We start from the raw sequence: 25,410 nt of genomic DNA, 5'->3' as shown, positions 1-25,410 counted from the left end.
AGTGCGGTCGTCCCCTGGAAGTTGGAGAAGCGACGTGGCCTCCTGAAGCGAGCGGACCTGACGAAGCTTGCCCTCCCATTTAAAAATGAGTCTGAACAGGTGGCCCCAGGAGTAGGAGATATCCTTTGAGCGCAGGAACGCCCTAACTGGGTGAACTCCTGCCTTTTCTGGAATGTAGAGGTCGCCAGATCTTGGAAGAGAAGAGGCCTGCAGGAGCGGAATTCAATGGGATGTTTGGCCCGTGCCTCCCGTAAGATGAGCTCCTTAAGCTTAAAGTCATGCACACATGTCAAAATGTCAGGAGGGGTTGCGGTCGCTGGTCTCCTAAGTCCCACGCAATGTGTTCGGTCGAGTGTAATCTTTAGGTCTGGAGGACCCCCTAGGATGTGACGGAATAGATCCACGACAAAAGCCTCGATGTCCTGAGCTTCTGTCCCCTGAGGCACCGCACAGATCCTAATGTTGTTCCGGCGGGAACGGTTCTCAAGATCCTCTGCGTGGGCTTGGAGGTCTAAGTGTTGGTCTCGAAGGTGCAGGACCTCTTGCTGAAGCTGGGATACCTCTTCGTCTCTGGCTGTCGTTGGGTCTCACACCCCATAGCCGATGAATCATCCTTCCGGGTAGCTCCCCCGTTTTCCGCCACAAGGCACACTCTATAGGCCCAAAAACTGTTGTCTCAGTATGCAGGTAATAGCGTCTGGGCACCCGGCCAGTCGACTCGGACAATCGGCGCTGTCACGACCGCGCAGTATGCTACCTCCAGCACCCCCCGCGGGTACTCAAGGGATGCCTCTGTAGTATCTCCCTACAGCTTCAGGCCCCCTCTGCTGCGGCTGCAGTGGTAAATGCGTTGGGCTGTTTGCAATCAGGCCTGCCCAACCACTCGTCTTTTTCCAGGGCGCAGGGGTCTCAGTCAGCACTGCAGCTCCAGACAGGGCCTCACACCTGCACCCTGTACGGCGCAACAAAGGACAGGCCACCCACCAATGAAAGGACACCAGCCAGGGAGGCAGGCATAATTGCGGTCCCGTCGCCTCGTGACCTCTTCCGGGAAGCTCACAGGCCCAGGCGCGGTGCTAGCTGCCCCCGTGTCGCGCTGCGGCACTGGAGGAAGGGGACACAGTGCCAAGAGTGCACCCTGTAGCTCGCTGTCGCCGCGGAGGGGCTCCCCTGCGAGGGCCGTAGGGTCGTCTGTGCCGGCGGTCTCAAGCCCATGCCACCATTTCTGCGCTGCAGCCAGAGCCGCATACCAGTGCTCCCAAGTGTCTCCCGGCAGCGGGACACAAGATCTCCTCAATACCCCCCCGTATCCCGCACCAGCACTCGGGGGCGGGGGGGTCTCCGGCGGGCTTTGTCCCGAAATACCGCCGCTCTCGCACTCCTCCCTGCCCGGCCGTGAGGTAGGCCGCGAAGCGCGCCTGGTCTGGCGTGGGACCGATCTCTGGATCAAAGCACCGGTTTCTCGCCGGATTCAGAGCAACGGCGCTTCAGCAAGTCCTGGACCCAAACGGTGTCCGAGATTGTGTCTGGGAATCCTCTGGATGCAGCTATGTAGCTTGGGCCCCGGCCAGGGGTCGGAGCGGCGAGCAGGCACGTCCTACTCAGTCGCCATCTTGGCCACACCCCCTAGTGTCTAAATTCTTATACAAAAATGCAGCCCATTTTTATAAACTGGTGGTGGATTTCTTGAGTGTTGTGTCAATTCCTTCTTCAATTGTTTTGGTGCTGTTTAAATGCGTCACACTATTTCCTCTGTGTAAGACTTGCCACTCAGCCACAGCTACCCAGGGTTGAGCTGAGGTTTTTTACAGATGAAATCTACAGGATATAAAGTGTTTTCCCCATTTTGTATTGTGAGATACACAATTATGTTCTTTTTTCCTGCAAAATGGTGTGGGTTTGACCTGAAATACATGTGGAAAAAACTGCTGGACCGGTGCAAAACTTTGCACAACATGTAATGCTGAAGTGAGTACAAATTTGCATTTGTGCCTAATTCAACATTACCAGCCAGCTTACAATGAGTGTCTAATTGTGTGAGAACATTTTCGTAACACAGTCACATGTACATGGACTGATTTAGAACCTGTAGAGATGACAAAACCCTATGAAAACCTATAAAAGGCGTGGCAAGTTCAAATTAAAACAACTCACTGATAACAAATCAAGGTTCTTCTGCCAACTGACCTGCTTCTGGTTTGTGGAGATAGATAACCAAAGATAATAAACAAACATTCATACAAAAGGAATGTTATATTCATCTAAGCTTGCTAGCAAATAATTGAATGGCAGGTGGCATTACAGCAAATCATGCCTTCTTTTATTTGTGCAATCCCCGAAAAGATACAACTTTACTACATTTAGTTGCAGACCTGGGTTAATTTCTCCCACCTAATCAGGTTATACTTTGAGGTATCTTTCGGAAAAACACTGTCATGCGCTGACACTTCCATATCAAGAGACCAGGAGGTAGAACAGTTCATAACTGCCAGGAGGCAAAAACAAAGTTTCTATTTCAGTGTGTCTCCTGGCCAGTCACTCACGAGGAGGGACATCTGCCACTCAGAATTATCTTAAGATATTCAGATTTACAAATACTACCTTACTATCTTTTTCTATGCTTGACAACTTTAGAGGGGTTTCTTTTTTCATGAACAAAAGAAGACCACAATACTTGTTATTCTCTGGGAATTTCATAGATTGGTTTTACATTATTACTATGGTGATCGTAATCGTCATGTACTCCCTGGATTCTTGCCTATAAAGTCCTGCTGCCTTTGTGAAAAAATACATACAAACATTATAAAAAATTTTTAAGAAAGATGAAACATTATTTCCATGGTTACTGTCCTGGATGTAGACCCAAATATGTACCTGGAGAATGCACTATGTAGTTGGCCTGGCCAATCTTCAAGGCAAAGTGATAAATATATTTTAACTGTGTATTTAGAAAAAAAGGTAGTCTTAGACAAGGTCTTATTTTAATTATTCATTGACACATATTTCATTGTGCTATTATTGTACTGTACCTTTTCAAAAACATGTTACTTAGTAATGTATTATATTATGATACTGTCTACCGCACATTTCTCTAGCCTTATATTCCCTCACCTTTTTTGTTTACAAAATGTTCTGGTTCTTATAGGATTTGCCTAGCCTGCCACACCAGTGAGCTTGAGCCAAGAAAAATTTCTGAGAAGCCCATGCTCGAACCCTCTATGGTAGGATCTGAATAGTTTCCAAACAGGCCGTGATTTGATGGTGAGTGCATCATGTTTATTGTCCTGAGGAAGAATCCACTCACTTAAGTAACTGGGGTTGAAACATTGACTAATCAAATCATTCGGAGTGTCTACAATGGTGGCGGTGCCTGGCAGGGACTGCCATAGGGATTAGAAAGGTCCCTCCCGCCAGCCATTCCATGGCAGTTCACCCGGCATTGAAAGGCTGGCGGGGATTGACATTGGGGGCCCGTCGCGGACCTCCCTTCACCCCGGGCCCTTTTCTTTGGGTGTGGGGGGGCACCTATGGTGCCCCCCAACAGATCCCTGTACCAAGTGACAGGCACCGCATGGTGCCTGTCACAAAGTACATGGATGTGTTACGCATCCCTTTTTTCATTGGGGCGGGTGCTGCGGCCAGCAGCACTTACCGCAATGAAAAACCTGTACAATGCGACAGCCACCATGGCGGTTGCATTGTAATTTGGCATGTGGGACCCCCGACACTATGTAGGGTGGTACCAGTCTCCGTTAGGGTGGTGGGCGGACGTGAGTCCACCTTCCATCCTAATCAGGCCCTATGTAATTGGCAGACATTTTTCTTTCACTTCCATTTTGAGTTTTTTATGTTCACATAATTTCACTTAGTCACAACTCACATACACTGCGTTGTCACACTTCCTTCATGTAACACCTTCTTTAAATGTAAATATAGTTGTCATTGGAATAATCTTTATTAACCCCTTCGCTGCGGCGGGAATTCCGCCGCAGCGCTGGGGGGTGCGGGGGGGCAGCGCGGTGGCGCTGTGCTCATGACGGAGCCACTCCGTCATGAGCCACGGTTGAGCTGTGCTCATGACGGAGCGGTTCCGTCATGACTCCGCCCAGTTGCGTTGTTCCCCCGCACAGGCGGGGAAACAGCGCCGCGTGGGCGGAGCGGCCGCCAACGGTCGTGGCATGACGGAACCGCTCCGTCATGAGCACACGGCAACCATGGCTCATGAGCGGGGAAGGGGTTAAATAAATGTGATAAAGTCTACTATCACATTTCAACTTGGATTGTTTGCCTGTCATTTCAAGGAACTAATTACCCAGAGAGGACTGAATCAATGCTTATACTCATGATAATTAAACAACATCCGTGCACTTCACATACTCTGAGACTTGGAACAAGTTTGCAACAGCCTTCCCAAACTGAGTTGTGGTCGTAAGAGCTGTTCGCTTCACTCCAGTTCCCCATCTGATATATTCCTCCCAAAGTTACATGTTGGCTCCTGCAAGACAAGGAGGGAGGAACATTGTTAGTCAAAATCCTAATCATGGGTAAATCTTCTGTTACAGGTTACAATATTTTTTACTCTGGAAACCAGGCTACAGCAATGCTTTATTTTTGTGACAGAGCTCGCAAGTCATATTCTAGTGGAGACAGGAAGAATTGATTACAGCCAAAGAACTTCTTTAGTGCCTCAAACCTAATGATCTGGTTTTCGTTTTACTGGCCACAGCCTTAATACATGTTGGTTTCAATTGCATAAAATAAATTAGATTGTGTTATATCCTCGTATTGTTTATACATGTTACCCAGCCAAGCTTTCTCCTAGCTGCTCAGCCAGAGTGAGAGATGGTATCGGAATGTTGGTGTGACTGTGATGCCTGGAATGCCTGGGTGCCCGTGTGGAGATGGGCTGAGCAGCAGAGAGGCTGCTCCTGGTGGGCCTGGAGTGAAGGCTGTCAACTGGAATAAAGACTGATAATACCTGCAACATGGAACTAATAAAGGAAACTACAAAATTCTACCTGGCTATCTGTGTCAACCTGTCATAAGGTACAACATATTTTGGCGACGACTGGACAAGGACTCAAGCGTTTTTCAAGATTTAAAAGCTGTCTACATATGGACAAGGATACAGAAACCAAGAGCAACTACAAGAAACAAGAGTAACTACAAGAAGCAAGTTTGGAGCTACAGGCTAGCCAGCCCTGCCAGTGTCCTTGTCAATGGACAGCCCCAGCCTGGACATGCTCCATATACATTACAACATTGATGGACTTTTATGCTAGTGGATGTCTGGTCTAAAACTCACCAGTTCCACATCCTATCGTGTCTGCCACCATGATGCTTCAAATATTTAAATACATTAGTGGCTGCACAAATGCATATTATGGACTGTTCAGTTTCTTCTACTTTTCTTAGAAGTTGCTCTGTTTGTGAATGGATTGAACAGGCGCCACACAGGAGCGATGTGGCTGTACTCATTTTGTCCTTTGGAGTTACATGGTGAGCGCAAGCAGTGGGTTTGAGGAGTGCCCCAACTATGACTAATTTCACTTGTGGTTATTTGAATTGAAGCTGGTCTAGATTTCTTATTGTTTGAGTCTGCGTGGGATCAAAGGATCAACCTTCGTGCCATTAATGTGTATCTTGCTATTCATTTCATGGACTTTTCCGGTGAGCCCATTCTAGTTTTCTACAGTTATTTTTCTAATATGGCAACCTGTGGCAAGAGTCAGTTTAACCGCAGCGTTGCGGTTTGAAATGGATCTGCGCGTAATTCTCAGCACGCGCAGGCTTACTTGCTTTGACCGGAGACTCGTTGGATTTGCAGGAGCTGTGTTGAAGTACCAACAAGGGCCCCTGTGTGCTCACGAACCAAACTTTAATTTTCTGTAAATTAGGCTCTGGTAAAGCACGGAGTGGGATGGGTATGCCCAGACGTGCGTCCCGTGCTCTCCATGCCACTGGAATCAAGCTATCCTAGCTGAAGAGGGGTGAAACCCCAAAACCAGTCCTAGGATGCTTGTTTCCAGTCCAGGGAGGACCTGGCTTGGCAGTTTGGGCTGGACTGTTCCCATGAGGCACAGGGTCAAGGCTGATTTGCATATGGCTGGGTTCAAACTGGAATGGCATGGTAAGCAAACAAACGATGGATTTAGGCCCAGATCTCTGTACTGGGATGAATGTGTGAAATTGTTCTGCATTCTGTCCATCAACTGTTGTTTTTGCAAAGCACCGGGACACTCCAGGTATTCATTTTTTTGGGTACACCATGTGAATGTTGATGACAGGTCACTGTGCACAATTGACGGACAACTACTAAGATGTTCATAAGACACATGGTTCTGGTGTCTTGTTCTGTTCTTTACGCTGCCTTAAAGTAAGAAAACGTTTTGGGTAACTGTGACGTGTGCTGTACTTCTCACCTTTTTTTCAGGGTTCCACCACCAATTTCTTCTTGAACGCCATTGTCCAGGTCCTTCCAGTGTTGCTGTTACTTGACCACGACACCGAGCCACCCCGTTGTCACTGGGATCTGAGATAAGCTGTTGTCGTGGGTGTGGGTGCACATCTGGTGAACCTGTACGCCAAAGAGGTGTTCATCACCGAAGGGCAGGTTAAGCAGATACTGTTGGACCTAGGGTGTAAAGCCTGAGAAATGGAGCCACGAATGGCACCTGATCAGGGAACTAATGTCAGCCACCGGCGAAGCAGTGTCAGCCATGCCTAAGGCACAGCAGATGGTGCCTCTGGAGATAGTCTTTCCTATGCCACAAACTCTTCCCTGCTTTTCTTAAACTCCTCTGGGAGCTACTACTTATTATGATATCAATACACACATATGTAGTGCATCTTTAAATATGTATATGTAGGTAATGTGTACTGCCCATACTTCTACATATAGCACTGCACATCAACAACATACACACGCTATTGAATGTGCACCCACACCCACGACAAAAGCCTACCTCAGATCCCAGTGACAACAGGGTGGCTCAGCATCCTGGTCAAGTAACAGCAACACAGGAAGGACCTGGACAATGGCGTTCAAGATGGAATTGGTGGTGGGACCCTGAAAAAAAGGTGAGTTTTCAATTATTTATTTGATTCCGCCAACTCGAGCTTGGAGGTTCCCCCGCCACAGTTGTCTTGACGGAAAGGCACATCGTCATCGAAACGGTGGGAATTTTGGCAGGACTCCTTCCGACAGCCGCTTCTGCCTCTGATGCCTTTGACGGTAGAAAGATTTTGGCGGAGGTGGCAGGACTGCGCCAGTCTTCCCTAAAGTGACAAACAAACATCTAAATCGAGCAGGCGGACTGCTAAGGCGGCGGGCGGGAAGACTGGTGAAAAAGTGAAAGCTGAACCAGTCCCGCCAAGATCTAAATCAGGCCCTTAATCTGTTTGATTGTGAAAAATCTCATTTTTTTCAATAGGCCCAGACCGGCCCATTGTTGGGTTTTTAAAAGTTTGAGCCTGTGTGTCTCATTCTACCTTAATGTTAAAAGGAGCAGACTATATTTACATGGTTTCCCTTGAAATATTACTTTAGGGAACACAATATGAACCCTTGTTAGTCTGTAAGGTCCCTAAAGGAGGGGATCCAATTTCCAATTCTACCTGACATTTTGTAAATATTTTTCATTTTGATTATAATCTTTGATTGTGCATTAAGTAACTTTCTGTTTTAAAGATTAAACACGAGTTGGGCATGGATTTAGTGAGTTAAAGTTGTGCATTGCCGTATTCTGACTTTCTAGCCCACAGCATCACCCTGGGTCAACCTTGGGCTGCTCTTTCTAGTTACCCTTAGAGGCAAGTGTTCAAAGGGGCATATGGTCCCAGTTTTCAGGGTCTGGTGTACAGAGGCCATAGGACACCAGAGGTCAAAGACCCCCATTTGGTACACTTTGGGCTAGTACCTTCCGACTACCCTTGGACTTCCTGACCTGGATTCTGCATCTAAAATATGAGTGAGCTTTACATTGTGAACTCTCTGATAAATACAATGGGAAGCATTTTTACAATGCAAACTCCTTGCCAAACACCGTAGGAAGGGACTTTACATTGTGAACCTTCAGACAAATGCAATAGGATGTGGTTTTACATTGTAAACTCTCTCACAAAAACATTAGTTAAGGATTTTTCTTGAGAACCCTCTTTTGAATACAATAGAAATGTTTATTGCACTGTGAATGCCATGACAAACACCATCACTGTAGAAAGAGATTTTACATTTTGAACTCTATGACAAATACAATAGTAAAGGCTTTAATACTGTGAACTCTCTGACAAATGCAAACAAAAGGGGGTTAGTACAGAGGCCTATTGTTAGGTCTGGCCACGGTAAATTCCAGAGGGCACAAGAGGCCGATTTTATGTCAATATCAATATATAGTTTGAGTCTGCCTACAATGTTTGATGGGTCTCGTTAGGCTTGTACGAAATTGTCATGTTTATGTTAAAGCCAAATATCTTACTTTATTAATTTGTAAATGTGGTGGCAAAGGCAGTAGGCCTCTCATTGTACACTATGAATGAATTGACAAAGCTTGTAGGTATAATCATTCAATTTGTGAACAGCTATGTGTTGCAGCAGGTTCATGTAATGAGCATTGGTGATTTTTAAGGTTAGATTCTATTGGTGCACAGACTGATACCACATAGATAACGAGAACAGACTAGATAAACTATGCTATATGCAGCCTATGATATTTCTTTGGAAGTAAGTGTTTTGCCACCTGTAAGTCATCAAAACCCCTTTAGGAGGAGTTTCAATTTGCACCTCGACTTGAAATCTTGCAAATCTTTGTAATGTTGTGCATAGTATTTAGTTATGTGTTCAGTGTGGTACGGATGTATGATGTTACAACGCATGCTTTTACAACGCATGTTGTTACAACGAATTTTTTACAACGCAAATGCTGTGACAACGCAAGTCTTTACAACGCAAGTCTTTACATCGACTTGCAGTAGATGGCGTGCTAACATTAAAAAAGGGTAATTTACTATTCTAACTCCAGTCCACGTTGCAGTAGGGAAGGTGTTTGGATAGTAAACTACACTATTTTTAATGTTAGCACACCATCTAGTGCAAGTCGATATAAAGACTTGCGCTGTATTGGCATGCGTTGTCACAGCATTTGCGTTGTAACAGTTTCGTTGTAATGGCAGTGCGTTGAAAGTTGCGTTGTAATGGTTGTGCACCGTGTGGTACTTTCCATTTTTAACAAAGCATTGGCTGGACATTTGCTTCATTTTTTTTGTTGCTGCTGAGTTTTGATTCCTTCAGTCAGTTTTGGACAGCTTTGCCTTGTTAGATTTAAATGTCAAAATAGACACTTGGTCCCCAGTTTTAGAGACAAACACCGACGTTCTAGGAGAAAGGCCTCCACTGATGCAATTGGGGTCAAGTAAGTACCAACCCCCCAGGGACATCCGGAACTAGAATGATCAAATACAATAGGATGGTGTTTTGCATTGTGACTTCTCTGATAAATACAATTGGAAGACATTTTTCATTGTGAGCTCCTTCCCACAACACAAGAAGGAGTTTTATCTTATAAACTCTGAGACAAATACCATAGGACAAATGGCCTAAGAATGAGTCAGCAATGAGCTCAATGGTACTGTTATTCCGAAAGGCACTGTAAGAGGTGTCAGAGTTCACACACCATTAGAGATATTCCTATACCTATGAATAAAGGCAGCCCAAAAGGCAGCAAACAAACTGTTCTAGGACTCCAGAGACATTTGTCCTGCTGGAGAATCTGTTGATGACAGACAGTCAACAAAAAGACTTTTATCTAGACTGTATAGAGAGATGTAGGTGAACGTGCCTAGGTGCCACTCTGCAGCTAAACAAAAATGGGTAGACCACATTTAACCACTGCGCAGGGGAAGTTCTGCTTCAAAATGAGAGGGGCACTCTCACATAATCTTAGATTGCACCTTTTACATATCCCTGGTTCCTGCACACACACTACTACACACCCGCATCAATGTAACAAATTGAAATACAGAAGGATGCAAGCTGTTCCCAATGATGTGCAACTGAGGTTGACTTCACTCATGTCACATGGTACTGTCTGCAATTATACAGTTACTGGAACAGGATACTGAAAACGTAAGCTTAAATAGTCAATCACGCCATCCCACACACCATCCTGGTAGACTTGCTCAGATATTTCAAAGACTTTACTACGGTGTGTCACTATAACGATCGCCACACTGATAGAGGAGGGTGGCAATGCACAGGGGACCAGGTCCCACACTGACTACCAAGGATTGGCTGCGTGATATGGCCTGCTGCAGAGAGCAATTAGACAACTATTGAGAACTCATGCTACCCACATCTAGGCCAAAAGACATATGGGTTCCCCCCGCAGTCCTGTTTTATCTATGCGGGGGCTAGGTCTGAAGAAGGTGAGGATGACTGCAACAACAATACAGCATTACCACTGGAAACACGCTAATGGCAAACCCTTCATGGTCCAACACCAAACCTGGCTGCACTTCCCAGACACTTGCTAAAGCTACAACAATCGCTACCACTAGGAACATTATGATGCCCAACAAGCTCAACAGATCAAAGCTGCTGTGCAGGACTAAGTTATTAATTCAATATGAGCACATGCAATAAAAGGTGAAAAATGTATGGTTGATCAATGTATATTAAGGGCACTGTTTCTGTGGTATTCGGTTTTGCATGTAACCTACGATGTTGTAACTCAATCACAAAACCATGGATGGGGTTATCAACTATGACAAAAACAAAGGGAGGGGTTTTACAATGTTAACTCTCTGTATCAAGTAGAGCTATTATATTGTGTTCTCTGACAAACACCACAGGAAGGGGCCTTGAGGCATGAACTCTCTGGGAAATAAACTAGGAAGTGGTTTTACATTGTAAGCTGCTGGTCAAACACAATGCAAAAGGATTTTACATTTTTAACTATCGGACAAATACATCAGGAAGGGATTTACATGGTCAGCTCTAGGAGGCGTTTGATAACTATGTCCACTTTCTTGGTCTAAGTTAATTACAATATAATTCTGAAATCACCATCCAACCTACTGATAAGGGGGGAGCCATTGTCATTATCGATACTGCAATTGGATATATGCATCAGTGGAACTGTAAATGAACTCTTAAGAATAAAATAACAAATTTTGAAAATGTTGTTTATGCAGCGGTGTATATACACCAGGTGAATTGTGCGCAGCATATACAAGCCTTCTAACTTGTAATTAACTTAGCTTCCTACAGCATCAGTGGACAACTCTTGCTTGCTGCAGCACCACAAATTGATCATAACACGGAGTCCACCCCCTACTCTATAACTACTACACTTTCTTGGTCTGGCACCCGAAAATTCTTGATATCTGCAGATAGATCCCTAACGTTAATGTTTGAATCTTCCTAACAAGTTTCTCTCCAAGTAGAGACTACATGTACTGGCTAATCATTTTCACATTAAAAACAAAAGGCGTGGCTTTATTGGTTAACTGTGGGGCAAACGGCAGTAGCATTTTCTGATTTTATATTTTGAATGATTTTAAAAAGCCTGTATGCTTAACCTTTTTGATTGTGAAAATCCTCAGGTTTTCCAATGGATTTAAATAGGATGTTGTTAGGATTAAAACCAGCTGGTGCATAAATTGCCAGAAAATGCCTCAAAGGTAACCTGAGCAGACTGCATAAAAAGGGCTAGTTGCCACCAGTGTATGTTTCTTTAGTGTACATATATGCACCCTAGATAGTCTGCACGGCTAATATGACGGGTGTCCAATTTTTCTAATTCCAGCTGAAATCCTGTAAATATTTGTTACTTTGAGCATAATGTTTAGTTTTGTGTGCATTAAAGTACCTTTAATTTTTAAAGAAAAAGTTTTGGTTGGACCTTAATTTGTTGTTAGATATTTTTGTCTGTTTCTCAGTTCCGAATTATTAGCTCAGAACACCTCCCGGAGTCAGCCAAAGGGGTTAAATTAGAAAGTTAAAGACAAAAGCAAGAGGTAAGTGTTTTACATTGGGAAATCTGTTATAACCACAATTGAATGGAACATGTGTTATTTCCTTGATAGACATTATAGGGAGGGGCTATAAGTTGTTTAACATTAAGAAACCTTCTTAAACTGATCTCTAGTTCAGGTGGTGCTAAAGAGGTCTCACGTTGTTTGTGTACATTTGTAATTTTATGTTTAGTATTTAGTTTTTTGTTTGCATTTAAGTACTTTTTTTATTAGGTAAACACACTAGACATTGATTAAGAATTAGTGTGCGCTTTACAGAGTTCTTTAATGTTACTATAACCCGCTTAGTGGATCTAGTTTGTTCTTTTAGCTTTACTTTGTTTGATATTTAATTACTGATACAACAGCGTGGTAGTAACCCTGATTTCCCCAAAAGGTTCAGGAATGTCTTGCTTCAGTTGCATGTTGGATGACCACTAATATTTTGAACTTGAAGGCAGACAAATGAGAGATATTGGTTCCTGGGAATCATCCTTACACATGGACCTCGGTTTATTACTCACTGGCTCCTCTGTCAAGCCCAGCCCTGCTAATAGGACCAATATTGTTGGTGTTACTATCAATGCGCATCTTACCTTTTAACTGCATATCAACAAGATTTCTGGTACATATTGCTCCCTTCTGAAGAGATTAAGGAAAATTCTTCTTTGCTTCTTATATTAAGGGAGAAGGTTGGTGAACCAGTCAGCTATACCATCCTATTGGGATTTTAGGAATGTATCCTTGATTGACTTACTTAAATACCCTATTTTTGCCTTCAAATTGTGCAAAATGTACTGGTCCTGTTTGTTGCTTATTTTACAGGTATTTTTGACCTGATGAAATTTAACAAAGGGAGAGATATTTAACACACTCAGTAAATACTGGATGCAGAAAATATCTCCCAACTCGGAATTCAGATTGCTGCGCACAGAGAGGTTCCACACAACTGGTAATCAATGGCCAAGTGATTTGCCTCACCAGAGCGTGTTTGGCTTTGCCATATTGTTCACATGGGTAACATCACAACATCAATAAGCTCTAGTCATGGGGTTTCTGCTTTATTTGTACTTCATGTTAGGTAAGTTGCAGAGCACTCTGCTTTATTATTTACTTAAGGTCCAAATACAGGCTCATTAGTCAGTGAGCTGTATTGCATATGCTATCCTTGAAACAATGCTCATAATATGTTCCTTAAACATCTAATTCCATTATTCAAAACTGTCACGACCCCGTACAGAGGGCCACAGGGCAAGCCGGGGTTACTGGGCCCAGCCATGGGGGGAGCGCTTGACTCTGAGGAATAGTGTGGTCTGACCAGTCCAAGGTTTCCTCTTGGAGAGGGACATACAGGGTGTCAAGACAGGCTAACAACTCAAAATATACGCAGCAGTAGCAATAAATTATTGTCCAGACAAATATTCACTTTTATGAGAAAAAAAAAGTAATTTTACCACTATAAATGCAAAGGGAAATATGATATTCGCAAGCAACTTCCACAACTCCCTTGAGGTCAGGGCTCTAGTGTTTCTTAGGCAGTTCCCCACTCCCTCCTCTCTCTAGTGATAGTGGTTAAGCCCCACTCGTAGACAGTCACAAAAGTTTCACCGCAACTCTGTCTTAAAGTTAAAAGTGTTCCAGTGCTGAAGCGCTATCTAGCAAGCAAGTTCCTCAAGGGCCGACTGACTAGAAATCAGTCTTACCAGCACCTGCAGGATCAGACCGAACCTAGTTCCAGAGTGCACCACCTCTGTGGTTGAATTAGCAGCAGCAGCAGCGGCTGGATCAGCTGAGTTCACTGCACCAGGCCCAGGCGGGCTGCGCTCTTCAGTCCGTGAGTTCCTCACACAGGGTCATGCAGCCGCAGTGACAGAAGGTTCTTTGGGGCTCCTCCAAGCTGGGTAAGTTTGCTGGACTATCCCACTGTGCGTGTTGCAGGTTTGGGGGTGGTTGGCGGGGAGTGCGAAAGTCCTTATGCTGATCTTCTGTCACGGTGCGGATCTGAAGGGCCCCCACAGACTTCTTTCTACTTCAGTGACTTTCACCACTAAGTCACACTTCTTATTTGGTCCCAGGTGACTCAGTATGGCATACAGGGTCGCCGTCTCTCCACTGTACACAGGTTTTTACCCGATCAGCACAGCCAATTCCTTCATGGCAGTTTCTCTTGGCATGCGAGATCTCCGGCTCACCACCTCACATGGGCTAATGCCCACTCAGCACAGCAATCTGTCCACAGTGGCCCCTGCTCAGCATACAGGGCTACAGAGCCCTCACTGGACATGGGCGAGGACCCATTCGGCAGAGCGATGATCACAGCTCACTTCACAGCAGCCCCTCATGGAATACAGGGGTCGCTGATTCCTCACTGGACACAGGCGTCGACCCGTTCAGCACAGCAACGATCACGGTGCACCTCTTCTGGCATACGAGGGTTGCCGACTTTTTCCTGCACACGGGCAAAGAGCTCGATTGGTGCAGCAACAGTCTCCTCACACCTCGCTAAGGGAGTCTGCTCGACAGGAATCCCCACCGGACCTCACTCTCTCCAACGCTCTCTTCTTCCTCATAGGGCACAGTGGTGTTGGCAAGCAGGCGCTGGTGCTCTTATATTCCATGGGTGATGTCCCCTCACTGATCTGGGAGACTTGCAGGCCCTAGTGCCTAGTCCTGGTCACAGGCAGAAGTCATACAGCGCATTTCCTCCTCGCATAGCCTTACTGGCTGCTTGAAACTTGACAATTTTTGGGGTCTCAAGCGCTCCTTCTTATAGCCGATTTCTAGACACCAAATGAGATTTAGAGTCCGATTCTTTGAAATTTATGTTGGGGGCTTGCTACCTTTAAAGTGCCCACTACTCTGCTCAGTCCTTCCTCCAGTCTGTCACAGTAGGAGCAAGGCCAAAGCTCATAGGCTCACAACACAGGCCATGGGAGTGACTAGGAGTTCAGACCTAGATGCCAGCCACAGTGATATGTGTTTCAAAAGATTAGCCCAGGGCTGCAGTCCCACTCTTTAAGATTTGATTTGATTTTTGCAGAACGCTGAGTATGCCCATGGGCATCTTCGCACTGCCGTATATTTGAAGGAGGAAAACTGCCTGAAAAATATTCTATAGGGTAATAGTGTACAACCAGGTTTCGAGTGATTTTCTAAAAGCAAGGAAGGTGGATTAAATCCTCAGATGCCATGGCATTTGATTCCAGAGATGAGAGGTAGCATAGGAAAAGCTACCTCCCCAAGAAGCTTTGCGGATAAAAGGGACAGAAAGTTTCCTGGCTGTGACTAATCAAAGCAATTGGTTGGGGATGTACCAGAAAGGAAAATGCTACTTATCCAGTATGCATCTGTTCTTGGCATGTAAGGCTGTAGATTCATATGCTTTAGCATAGATCGCCATCTGGTGTTGGGCCCGGATGTTTGCACTTTGTTTTTGTTCGAAGAAGTCTTTGTAGTCACAATGTAGGTGACTCCTCCTTTCGGTGATAGTGCACATGGGCATCAACTCCATCCCTAGATTGTTTTTCCGTAAGGGTGATGATGGAGTTAGTAAGAGTAGAAAGTGATGTCCATGTACAGTGTATCTAAGTAAGATAATACTGCAACAGGTAAAGGTACCCAGGGAGGCGGGTGGGTTCATATGAATCTACAGCTCTACATGCCAAGAACAGATGCATACTGGGTAAGTATCATTTTCCGTTCAAGGCATATGAGCTGTAGATCATATGCTTTAGCATAGACTAAGCAGCAGTTATCTCCCAAGCGGTGGCTAACCTGTTTCTGTTGCAGTGGTCTGAAATAGTGTTCTTAAAACTGCCTGGCCCACACTAGCTTGTTGTTTTGCTAACACATCTACACAATAGTGCTTTGTGAATGTGTGGGGTGTAGACCATGTTGCAGCTTGTAGAAGTCATCTAAGGGTATGTTCCCTAAGAATGCCATAGAAGCTCCTAGTTTCTTGTACAATGCGCCCTAGGGGGAATCGTTAAGGTGCGTTTAGCTTTAAGGTAGCATATTTGGATGCACTTAACTATCCACCGTGCAATACCTGCTTTTGAAATGGGATTGCCTTTATGTGGTGGGCAAAAAGCAACAACGAGTTGTTTAGTTTTTCTAAAAGATTTGTTTTTTTCAATGTAATAAAGTATCGCTCTTTTCACATCTAATGTGTGAAGAGCACGTTCTGCCACTGAGTCTGGTTGAGGAAAAAACACGAGTAACTCAACGGACTGGTTGAGATGAAAAGCAGAAATGACTTTGGGTAAGAAGCACTTTATTTTGCTGAATTTGTAAAAATGGTTCTTGTATGGTTAGTGCCTGGAGCTCACCAACTCTTCTAAGAGATGTGATGGCTATAAAGAAGGCTACTTTCCAAGTCAGAAACTGTAGTTCGCCGTTGTGCAAAGGCTAAAATGGTGGGCCCATGAGTCTTGTAAGGACTATATTAAGATTCCACATGGGAGAAGGTGGAAGTCTAGGAGGAATGATTCTTTTGAGTCCTTCCATAAAGACTTTGATAGCGGGTATGCGAAACAAAGACAAGAGTTGTCTGTTTTGTAGGTAAGCCGCTATTGCGGCATGATGTAATCGTATAGATGTATATGCTAAAGCACGTTGTAAGTGTAACAGATAGCAAATGATGTTTCGAGTTGAAGCAACTAGCGGATTGATTTGATTTTTAGTACAATAAATTACAAATCGTTTCCATTTTGCTGCATAGCATGCTCATGTGGTAGAGCATCTAGTCTCTTTAATGACATTCATGCAGTCTGACGGGAGATTAAGGTAGCCAAACTCTATGATTTCAGGTGCCAGATCGCAAGGTTGAGTTGACTGGGATCTGGATGTCTTATCTCTCCATGGTTCTGAGTGAGAAGCTTCGGGGAGAGGTGTAACTTTTGATAGTTCCAAATGGGTTGTGAACCATGGTTGTCGAGCCCATGTGGGAGCAACTAGGATCATTGTGAGGGAATGCTGCTTGAGCTTTCAAACCACTAATGGAATTAGCGGGAGAGGTGGAAAAGCGTAAGCAAATTTCCCTGACCAATTCATTCATAGCGCATTGTCTTTGGAAAATGGGTGTGGAAACCTGGACGTGAAGTTTGGGCATTTTGCGTTGAGGTGTGCGGCGAACAGATCTATTTCTGGGTAGCCCCCCATCTGGAAGAATGGGAGGAGTACTTGAGGATGTAGTTCCCATTCGTGGATGTTTTGTCTTTGCCGATTGAGCAGATCTGCAATCTGATTGTTTACTCCTGGGAGATGTTCTAAAAGGAAATATATCTTTTGAGGTATGGCCAATCTCCATATGCTTTGAGCTCGGTGTGAAAGCTGTAGAGAGTGTGTCCCCCCCTGTTTTTGTATGTAGTACATTGCTGTCATATTGTCTGTATGGACTAGGACAGTTTTGCCTACTAGATGTAGTTGAAAAGCTTTCAATGCCAGAAAGATTGCTAGCAGCTCCAGATGGTTTATGTGGAGTTGTTTTTGTTGTAGTGTCCACATGCCCTGAATGGTATGCTTTTGAAGATGAACTCCCCAACCAGTGAGCGATGCGTCTGCTTTTAATACTATTTGTGGAACTGGGTCGACAAATGGTCGCCCTTTGGAAAGGTTTTGTGAATTCCACCACAGCAGATAGCGATGGGTGCGGCCATCTACCAACACCAGATCGGTTAACTGACCTTGAGCTTGGTTTCACTGACGTGCTAAGCATTCCTGTAGGGGACCCATTTGGAGTCTTGCGTAGGGAACAATTAGAATGCAAGAAGCCATCATTCCGATCAATTGCATGAACACTACAGCTGGTAAGGAGTGTTGAGGCAGAAATTGTGATATTAGGGTTTGCATGTTGCGTATCCTGACTGGGTTGGGGTATGCTGGAACTTAGCAATTGTCTATTGTGGCTCCTAGGTACACTTGCATGTGGAGGGTTGGAGATGAGACTTGGTGGGATTCACAGTGAATCCCAAGTCATGAAGCAGCTGAACTGTTTTGTGAGTGTGGTGTATGCAGCTGTGTTGTGACTTGGCTTTTATTAGCCAGTCGTCTAAGCAAGGGAAGACTTGAATGTGTTGTCTTCTTAAATGAGCTGTGACTACTGACAGACACTTGGTGAAGACTCTGGGTGCTGTAGTAACCCCAAACCTGAGATATTTCCTGTGCGCTGGGTGAATGGGAATATGGAAGTAATCGCCCTTTAAATCCAGAGGGGAAAGAAAGTCGCCTTGCTGAAGCAATGGGAGCACCTGTTGTAGGGTGACCATGTGGAAGTGGTCTGATTAAATATAGAGGTTTATCTGTCTGAGGTCCAGTATGGGCCTGAGAGAGCTGTCCTTTTTTGGAATCAAAAAGTATAGGGAGTACACTCCTGTCCCTTGATGACATAATGGGACTGGTTCTATCGCACATTTTTCTAACAGAGAGAGAACCTCTTGTTTTAAAAGGGTGAGATGTTCTGGTGACAGTGCACGTTCTCTTGGAAGGATAGTTGGGGGAGTGCAGGTAAGTTCCCGGAAATAACCATACTGGATCATTTGTATTACCCACTTGTCTGAGGTGATTGAATTCCAGACAGGTAGGAACTGTGAGAGATGTCCCCCGACAGGTGTGGGATGATCGGGGGTAGCGAAGGGAAGTCACTGTTTATCGGCAGGGGAAGTGTGGGTGGAGTTACCTCTGCCTCTTCCCTTGTTATTATTTCCTCTGTAGCCTCCTCGAAAATAACCTCTGGAGGAGGTAGATTGGTTATTATTCTTATAAGAGGAGGAGAGATTCTCTGATGACACTATTTTTGAGCCACCCCTGTAAAAGGAGTGGAAAAAGGAGCCCCCGTTAGAAGGCAATTTAAGGCCCCCATGGATTTAGCAGGTTCGGTGTCTTTCTTCATTTTTTCTAGTGAAGTATCGACAGTTGGCGCGAAGAGATGTTCCTTATCAAAGGGCTGATTAAGTATGGAGGATTGGACCTCCTGCTTGAATATGCTGGTGTTGATGACCCGAGATGCTGTGTCTGCTGCATCTAGTGCACATTTTATGGAAGTGTTGGTGATAAGCTTACCTTCCTGAATGAGGTCGTTAGCTTTGGTCTTATACTCACCAGGCAAGTGTTGCATGCGTCTTTCCAACTCATCCTAGTGAGCCCTATCGTAGCGTGCTAACAGGGCCTGAGCATTAGCAATACGCCAATGGTTAGCAGCCTGTGAAGCCACTCGTTTGCCTGAGGCATCAATAAGTTTGGACTCCTTATCAGGAGGAGGGGCGTCGCCTGTAGTTTGAGAGTTAGCTCTCTTGCGGGTGTTAGATACAACAAGAGAGTCTAGGGGCAATTGGCCTTTTATATATAGAGGGTCTGTAGGAGCGGGATTGTATTTTTTATCCACTCTAGGTGTGAGTATTCTGGCTCTAACTGGGTCTTTTTAAGACCTCATCTGTGTGTTTCAACAAGCCCTTGAGCATTGGCAAAGTATTTGTAGGCTTTTGTGAGTACGTAAATGTCTCCACAAGGAAATCCTCTTCTAGAGGGTCTGTATGTAGCTCCACCCCGTGATATTGAGCAGCCCTATTGATAAGCTGCGCAAAGCCAATGTTGTCATCAGGTGGGGAGGGTCTGGAGGCATACAGGTCAGGGTCATTATTGTGATCTGGATCCTTATTATAATCTTCCCAGGGGTCAGTATCCTGTGGTATGTCTTGCGGTATATCCTAATCCTCATTTTCATCCCCATCCCCATAATCTTCATCTTGTGGGTCAGGTGATAGTGGAGGTGGTGGTGAATTTGATGGTGTAATCAGTAAATTAGGATTAAGAGGAGGAGAGGGAGGTATGTAAGGGGGAGAAGAGTTAGTACCCATGTCCTTTTTCTTCAGAGGTATAGGAGATTCCTCTGAGAGACCCAGCTTCCTTTTTTTAGGAAGAGTGGCCAGAAGGTGTCCAGTTTGAGGGTCAATACTAAGTCTCTTTTGTTTTGATCCAAAACTGTGTCTTCAGATGGTGGCTCCTTGGAAAGAGTATCTTTCTCTTTAGGAGTAAATTTCGACATGGAAGATTTGGGTTGAGAGTCTTTGTGCACCGAATGTTTCGAATGCCAGTGCTTTGTTTTAGCCTGTTTAGGGTGCAAAGCTTTTGGAGTGGTATGTTTCGGCTCTAAACTTTTCAGGGCGGAGGGTGTCAGCTCAGAGCTTTTAGGTGTCGAGGATTTCAGCTACGAGGATTTTTTGGACGATTTCGGGTCCGAAGCTTTTGACTTGGAGGATTTCGGATCCGAGGCCTTCGGTGCCGAAGATGTCTTTGGTGCTGAAGGTGTAGGGTCTGGCACATGTTTTGTTTTATGTTTTGGTGCCGAAGGTGTCGATTCGGCACCGGAATGGGGCTGGCTCGAGCCGGGAGGCTTGTCTTTATGTTGCATAGCTGGGCTGGAGGGCGGGGCATCTGAAATTTTTTCTAGGTTTCAACCCGAAGGCTAGGGTGATACCGGAGCCTTAGATTTTGTTTGCGTGGGCTCATGGGGATCTGTACTCACGGTACGTTGACCCGGAGTGACGCTCAAGTCTTCCTCCATGTCGGAGTTGGCTTCGAACATGGAGACCAGTTCTTCTTCCTTGGCTTCTGCGGCTGGACGTTGGTCTAGATCTTCGCTGAAGATGTCCGGTATGGAGCCGATGCCGCGTTGCATCTCGTGGCGTCGAGCCCGACGATCACGAATGGTCTTCTTCGATCGGAATGATCGACACGCTTCACAGTCCTTCTCGTCGTGTTCCGGGGATAAGCAGAGGTTGCAAACCTTGTGGAAGTCTGTGCGTGGAAACTTAGCACAACACCCGGGACATAGCTTGAATGGAGTCCGTTCCATCGACTGCTGGTGTGGTCGGCACGGGTAGGCCTGACAGTCTGCCTCAAAAGTCCCGATCAAAGGTTTTCACAATTTACACGATGCGCGTCGAATGGGAAACTGCAATCGAAAGACAATACCGTCGAGGGTAATGGATTGCGCGTCGAAGGGGTTCGAAAACGATACCGGAGCGCAGCAATACACATTCGAAAGGGATGGCAGAAAAAAACAATCTAGGGATGGAGTCGATGCTCATGCACACTATCACAGAAAGGAGGAGTCCCCTAGCTCATGACTACAAAGACTTCTTCGAACAAAAACAAAGTGCATACCCAAGCTCAACAACAGATGGCGATATATGCTAAAGCATATGATCCACAGCTCATATGCCTCGAACATTTAATTTTTAAGGAAATCAGGACCCGAGTGGTTAAGCAATTTGTTTACTAAACAGAGCGCTTTGAAGGCAACTCTCATTTTAATGGGTAGCCAATAAAGTTCTTTCATGGCCTCAGAGACTGGCTCGAATTTATTGATGTTTTTAAGAACCCGGGCTGCAGCATTTTGCAGTCTCTGAAGCCTACTCATGATGCCCTGCTGAGCTCCAACATAAAGGGAATTGCAATAATCCAACTTTGATAATCCAAGGGAGGTGACCACTGTTTTCTGCAGGTCAAAAGGTACAAAGGGAATATTTTTCTTCAAGGTTTTTAAAACGAGGAAACATGAGGAAGTGAGTTGGCTAGTCTGATCTCTAAAAGAGAGATTGGAGTAAAAAATGATTCCCAAGTTTCTTGCTTTAGATACTGGAATTGGAAAATAGCCAAGGGATTGTGGACACCAAGTGTTGTTCCAAAAGGAGGTATCCCATCCAAAGAGGAGCACCTCTGTCTTTTCAGAGTTTAATTTCTGACAATGGGAACTCATCCAGTTGACGATTGTACTTATGCACTTGTTAAGTCGAGAAGACACTTATTCAAAATTGTTGTTTATTGATACCACAATTTGGGTATTGCCAGGGTAGGAAACAGTGGAGAAGTCGCACGATCTTATAAGTTACGAAAGAGGAACCACATATATACATATATATTAAATAATGTGGGACTTAGTGAAGACCCTTGTGGGACACCAGAGGGTAAGATGAAAGGCTTGGAGCCAAAATCACCTATTTTGACTGTTTGCTCACAGTCATCCAGAAAGGAGCGGAGTAACTTAAAGGCAAAACTTTGGATACCTATCTCTGTCAGCCGGTGTTTCAATAGTGCATGACTCACGGTGTTAAAGGCTGCGGATAGGTCCAAGAGGCTCACCTCCCTAGTCCAAGATGTCCTTAAACTCCTTTAAAACTGCTACCAGCACAGTTTCCGAGCTGTGGGCTTTCCTAAAGCCAAACTGGGATTTGTCCACACTACCAATTTGGTCCACAAATGCAGAGAGAGAGATTTTAAATGTCTTTCTAGGACTGCCACAAGCACAGGGACTTGAGATATCGGCAGATAGTTCTTTTACTCTAGGGTTCTAGAGTTGGATGTTTGAGACGAGGCAGAATGGAAGCTTTTCCATTCTGCAGAAAAGCAACCAGACTTCAAAACATTGTTCAGCAGCAGACCCAGTGAGGGTGCAAAGAAATCGGCTAATTCTTGCAACACTTTGGTGTGGCAAGGGTCAGTAGGGGCTCCGGTACTAGTGCCAGATGTACAACCGGTTTTTGCGGCTGCAAATGGGAGATCCTTCCGTTTGCGGCCGCAAAAAATGGTAATAGCATTTGCGACTCTCGCTATTAGGAAGGGGCGTCCCTTCCTAATATCGAGTCAACATGCTATGTGCTGATATTTTGCGGCTGCATTTGCGGCCGCAAAACACCCGCAATTTACCACCTACTTCAGGTAGGTGGTAAACCACTCGCAAAGGGGAAGGACCCCTTTGTGAGTATGTGGGGAAATATGTTTTAAGAGCAGGCAGTGGTCCCAGAGACCACTGACTGCCCTTAAAAGATGAAACTGGAAAGTTTCATTTTACCTTTTTTAAAGGCATCCCGTTTTCCTTTAAGGAAAACAGGCTGCATTAAAAAAAGAAAATGCTTTATTAAAAAAGCAGTCACAGACATGGTGGTCTGCTGACCCCAGCAGGCCACCATCCCTGTGAATGCTAGCCATTCCTTAAGGGGTCGCAAATTGCACCTGCCTCATTAATATTAATGATACATGCAATTTGCGACCCCATTAGGAATTGCAAACAGTATCTGAGACACTGTTGTGCATTCCAATTAGCGAGGTCGCAAATTGGAGGGTTGTACATCTGGCCCTATGTGAGGTTTATTAGCTCAATCATGTGTCCAGTAGAAATTGTGGGAAACTCGCAGAGAGCTGGATGGCTAGAATCTAAGGCAGTGGCAGCTGGGAACGAAGGATCGGTCTCCTTGATGAGATTAAAGTCGTTGTAGACTGCCTCTACTTTATTTCTAAGGTAAGTCCCCAGGTTATCACAAAGCTGTTGGGTGGGCAGTATTTTAGTAGTGACAGGGTAGGGGGAAAGGCTCTATACTGTTTGGAAAAGTTCCAGAGACGAATTAGTGGCTGACATGATCTTTTCAGTAAAATAACTGCTTTTCTCAGAGATTATCGGCTCTTGTATTCTTGAATCAGTAGTTTGTATGTCATCTTTTCGTCTGGAGCATAGTTACTTCTCCAAACCCCTTCTTGACAAGGACAGCTTTTCTTTAAATCCTCAAGCTTGGAGGAATACAGGCATGCATGTGTAATGGTGTCACTTTTAAAAGTCACCCTTGTAAATTTTGGGGATGCAATAATGTGCCAAAGGGGGAGTCCCTAAACCGCTGTCAGCTAATATCGCTTGCACCTCTAACACAGCATACTCTTGGACCTAGGGATAACCTGTTCGGTTGATCTCAGGGACAACATTAACCAGCTGTCACCTCTGGCTCCAGGCAAGTCAGAGGGTGATGTCTGCCAATGATGCCAAGATTGGTCAGGAGGCTGGATATACACTTCTCCTGGCACAGCTGAAATGGCCCTGAAAGACACTGGAGAAGGACCACTAAAGCTCTGATGCAACTTTGGCTGCTGGAGGGATGCACTCACCAACCAATGTAGCTCCCTCAGTTGGCATTATTTCTGCTGGAGGTTCAGGTATGGGACAGGCAAACCTATAAGATATCCCCACTAGTAAAAGCAAGGAACTGGGACATGACACGAGTCCCTGTTTGGATCATGATGTCAGGTGCCCTCTGACATCCCCAGAAAGCTCCAGAACACCCAGTTAATGAAGTGAGTGCTCCTTGTTTGTAGCTTGGTGCATAATGGTCCAAGAAGAAGACTTCTTTAGTAACTGGCAGCCACCCTATGGGTGAACACAGCCATGTGTCCCGGGACTCAGTGCCCAATGAGAGATGAATCCCTGGAAAAGCAGAGCTCATGCTCTGATCCCTTGTATGCTTGGAAGCCTACCGTGTTCTGCCTGCCTGGACTCTGAATAACATCTGGGGCATGGGGTGGGATCTAAGCTGTCCAATCGTGCTGCACTGTAATCCCAGACTGCATGCAGCTGCAGACCACCAAGAAACTGCAAGACGTCTAGGGTTTCAACTTGTATCAGGTGGGGCCCATGAGGAAACTTCAGGCAACAAGGCATCCACTTTATGGCTGCCAAAATGTTGCATTTCATGTGATTACCATTTGAAAAGTTGCTGCTTGTTCAAAGGCTTGGTGTATTTGTGCCATCTATTCCATACTACAGAAGAATCCATCCAGCAGTTTTTCTCATCCATCCTGTGATTGAGAACAGGCCTATCCTTCACCATTTGTCCCCCTATCCCCGCACACTCCTAGATAACCAGGAAGCGGAGAGCTAGATCATCAGGATCGCCCACAGTAGCCCCCTTCTACCTCAGCTTTCACTGGATGTATGGGCTCTGTAGTGGCACTGTACATTACTGTTATGTTATCTTAAATGGCTTATAAAATGCAGCCCGCACCAACATGGGGCTTCCTGGTGCTGGAAGCAAGTGATATTACACAACCAAACCCAACCAGAAGCTCATCAGGCCTCATATCACTTCATCTGCGTTGCTTGAAATAGAAAGCTTTTCAGCATTTTGTGATGGGCAGCATGCTCGATCGTCTTTACATATGGATGCCCTGCAAAGGGTTTCAAATTGCTTGCCTGTTGCAACTATTTTTTTCTTCCAAGGATAGTAAATAAAAGCGTAATTGGATATAGTTTAATGTTTTCAGTATTTACCTATCGTCGCATACATTGCTTATGGGATGGTGTGTTGCCCGGACTTTACTTATTCTGCTTGTTGGAAGTCTCCTGATAAGGCCACATCACACACCTACAATGGCCTTTGCCCTGGAAGGGAGACACAATCACCCGACACACAACCAACGACAACGTGGGGACCCCGCAAACACTCCACAGGCTGCACTTATTGTCGCTGCTGTTCCCTCTCAGATCCAAACCTCAGGTTGTCTATCTGTCCCTGCGCCAGGAACCATCAACAAGAGCAGCACGCAGAAATCACTCTACACAAGCTTTCGGGGGAACAA

At 45.2% G+C, this 25,410-nt stretch overlaps 1 protein-coding gene across 2 annotated transcripts in view; it reads right to left on the bottom strand.

Annotated features, from left to right (window-relative positions):
* The window catches only part of DAO (D-amino acid oxidase), a 234,702-nt gene that overhangs the window by 54,385 nt on the left and 154,907 nt on the right, over window positions 1-25,410 (bottom strand). For both annotated transcript variants that reach the window (XM_085635422.1, XM_085635423.1), the window contains exon 9: window positions 4,378-4,495. In XM_085635422.1, coding sequence (XP_085491548.1) covers window positions 4,378-4,495 — 118 coding nt within the window. The remainder of the gene's footprint in view (window positions 1-4,377; window positions 4,496-25,410) is intronic.

This window comes from Triturus cristatus, chromosome 11 (assembly GCF_964204655.1).
Source record: "Triturus cristatus chromosome 11, aTriCri1.1, whole genome shotgun sequence".
Lineage (NCBI taxonomy): Eukaryota > Metazoa > Chordata > Amphibia > Caudata > Salamandridae > Triturus > Triturus cristatus.
Note: the sequence above shows the minus strand (reverse complement) of the source record. Positions and strands in the feature narration are given on the sequence as shown.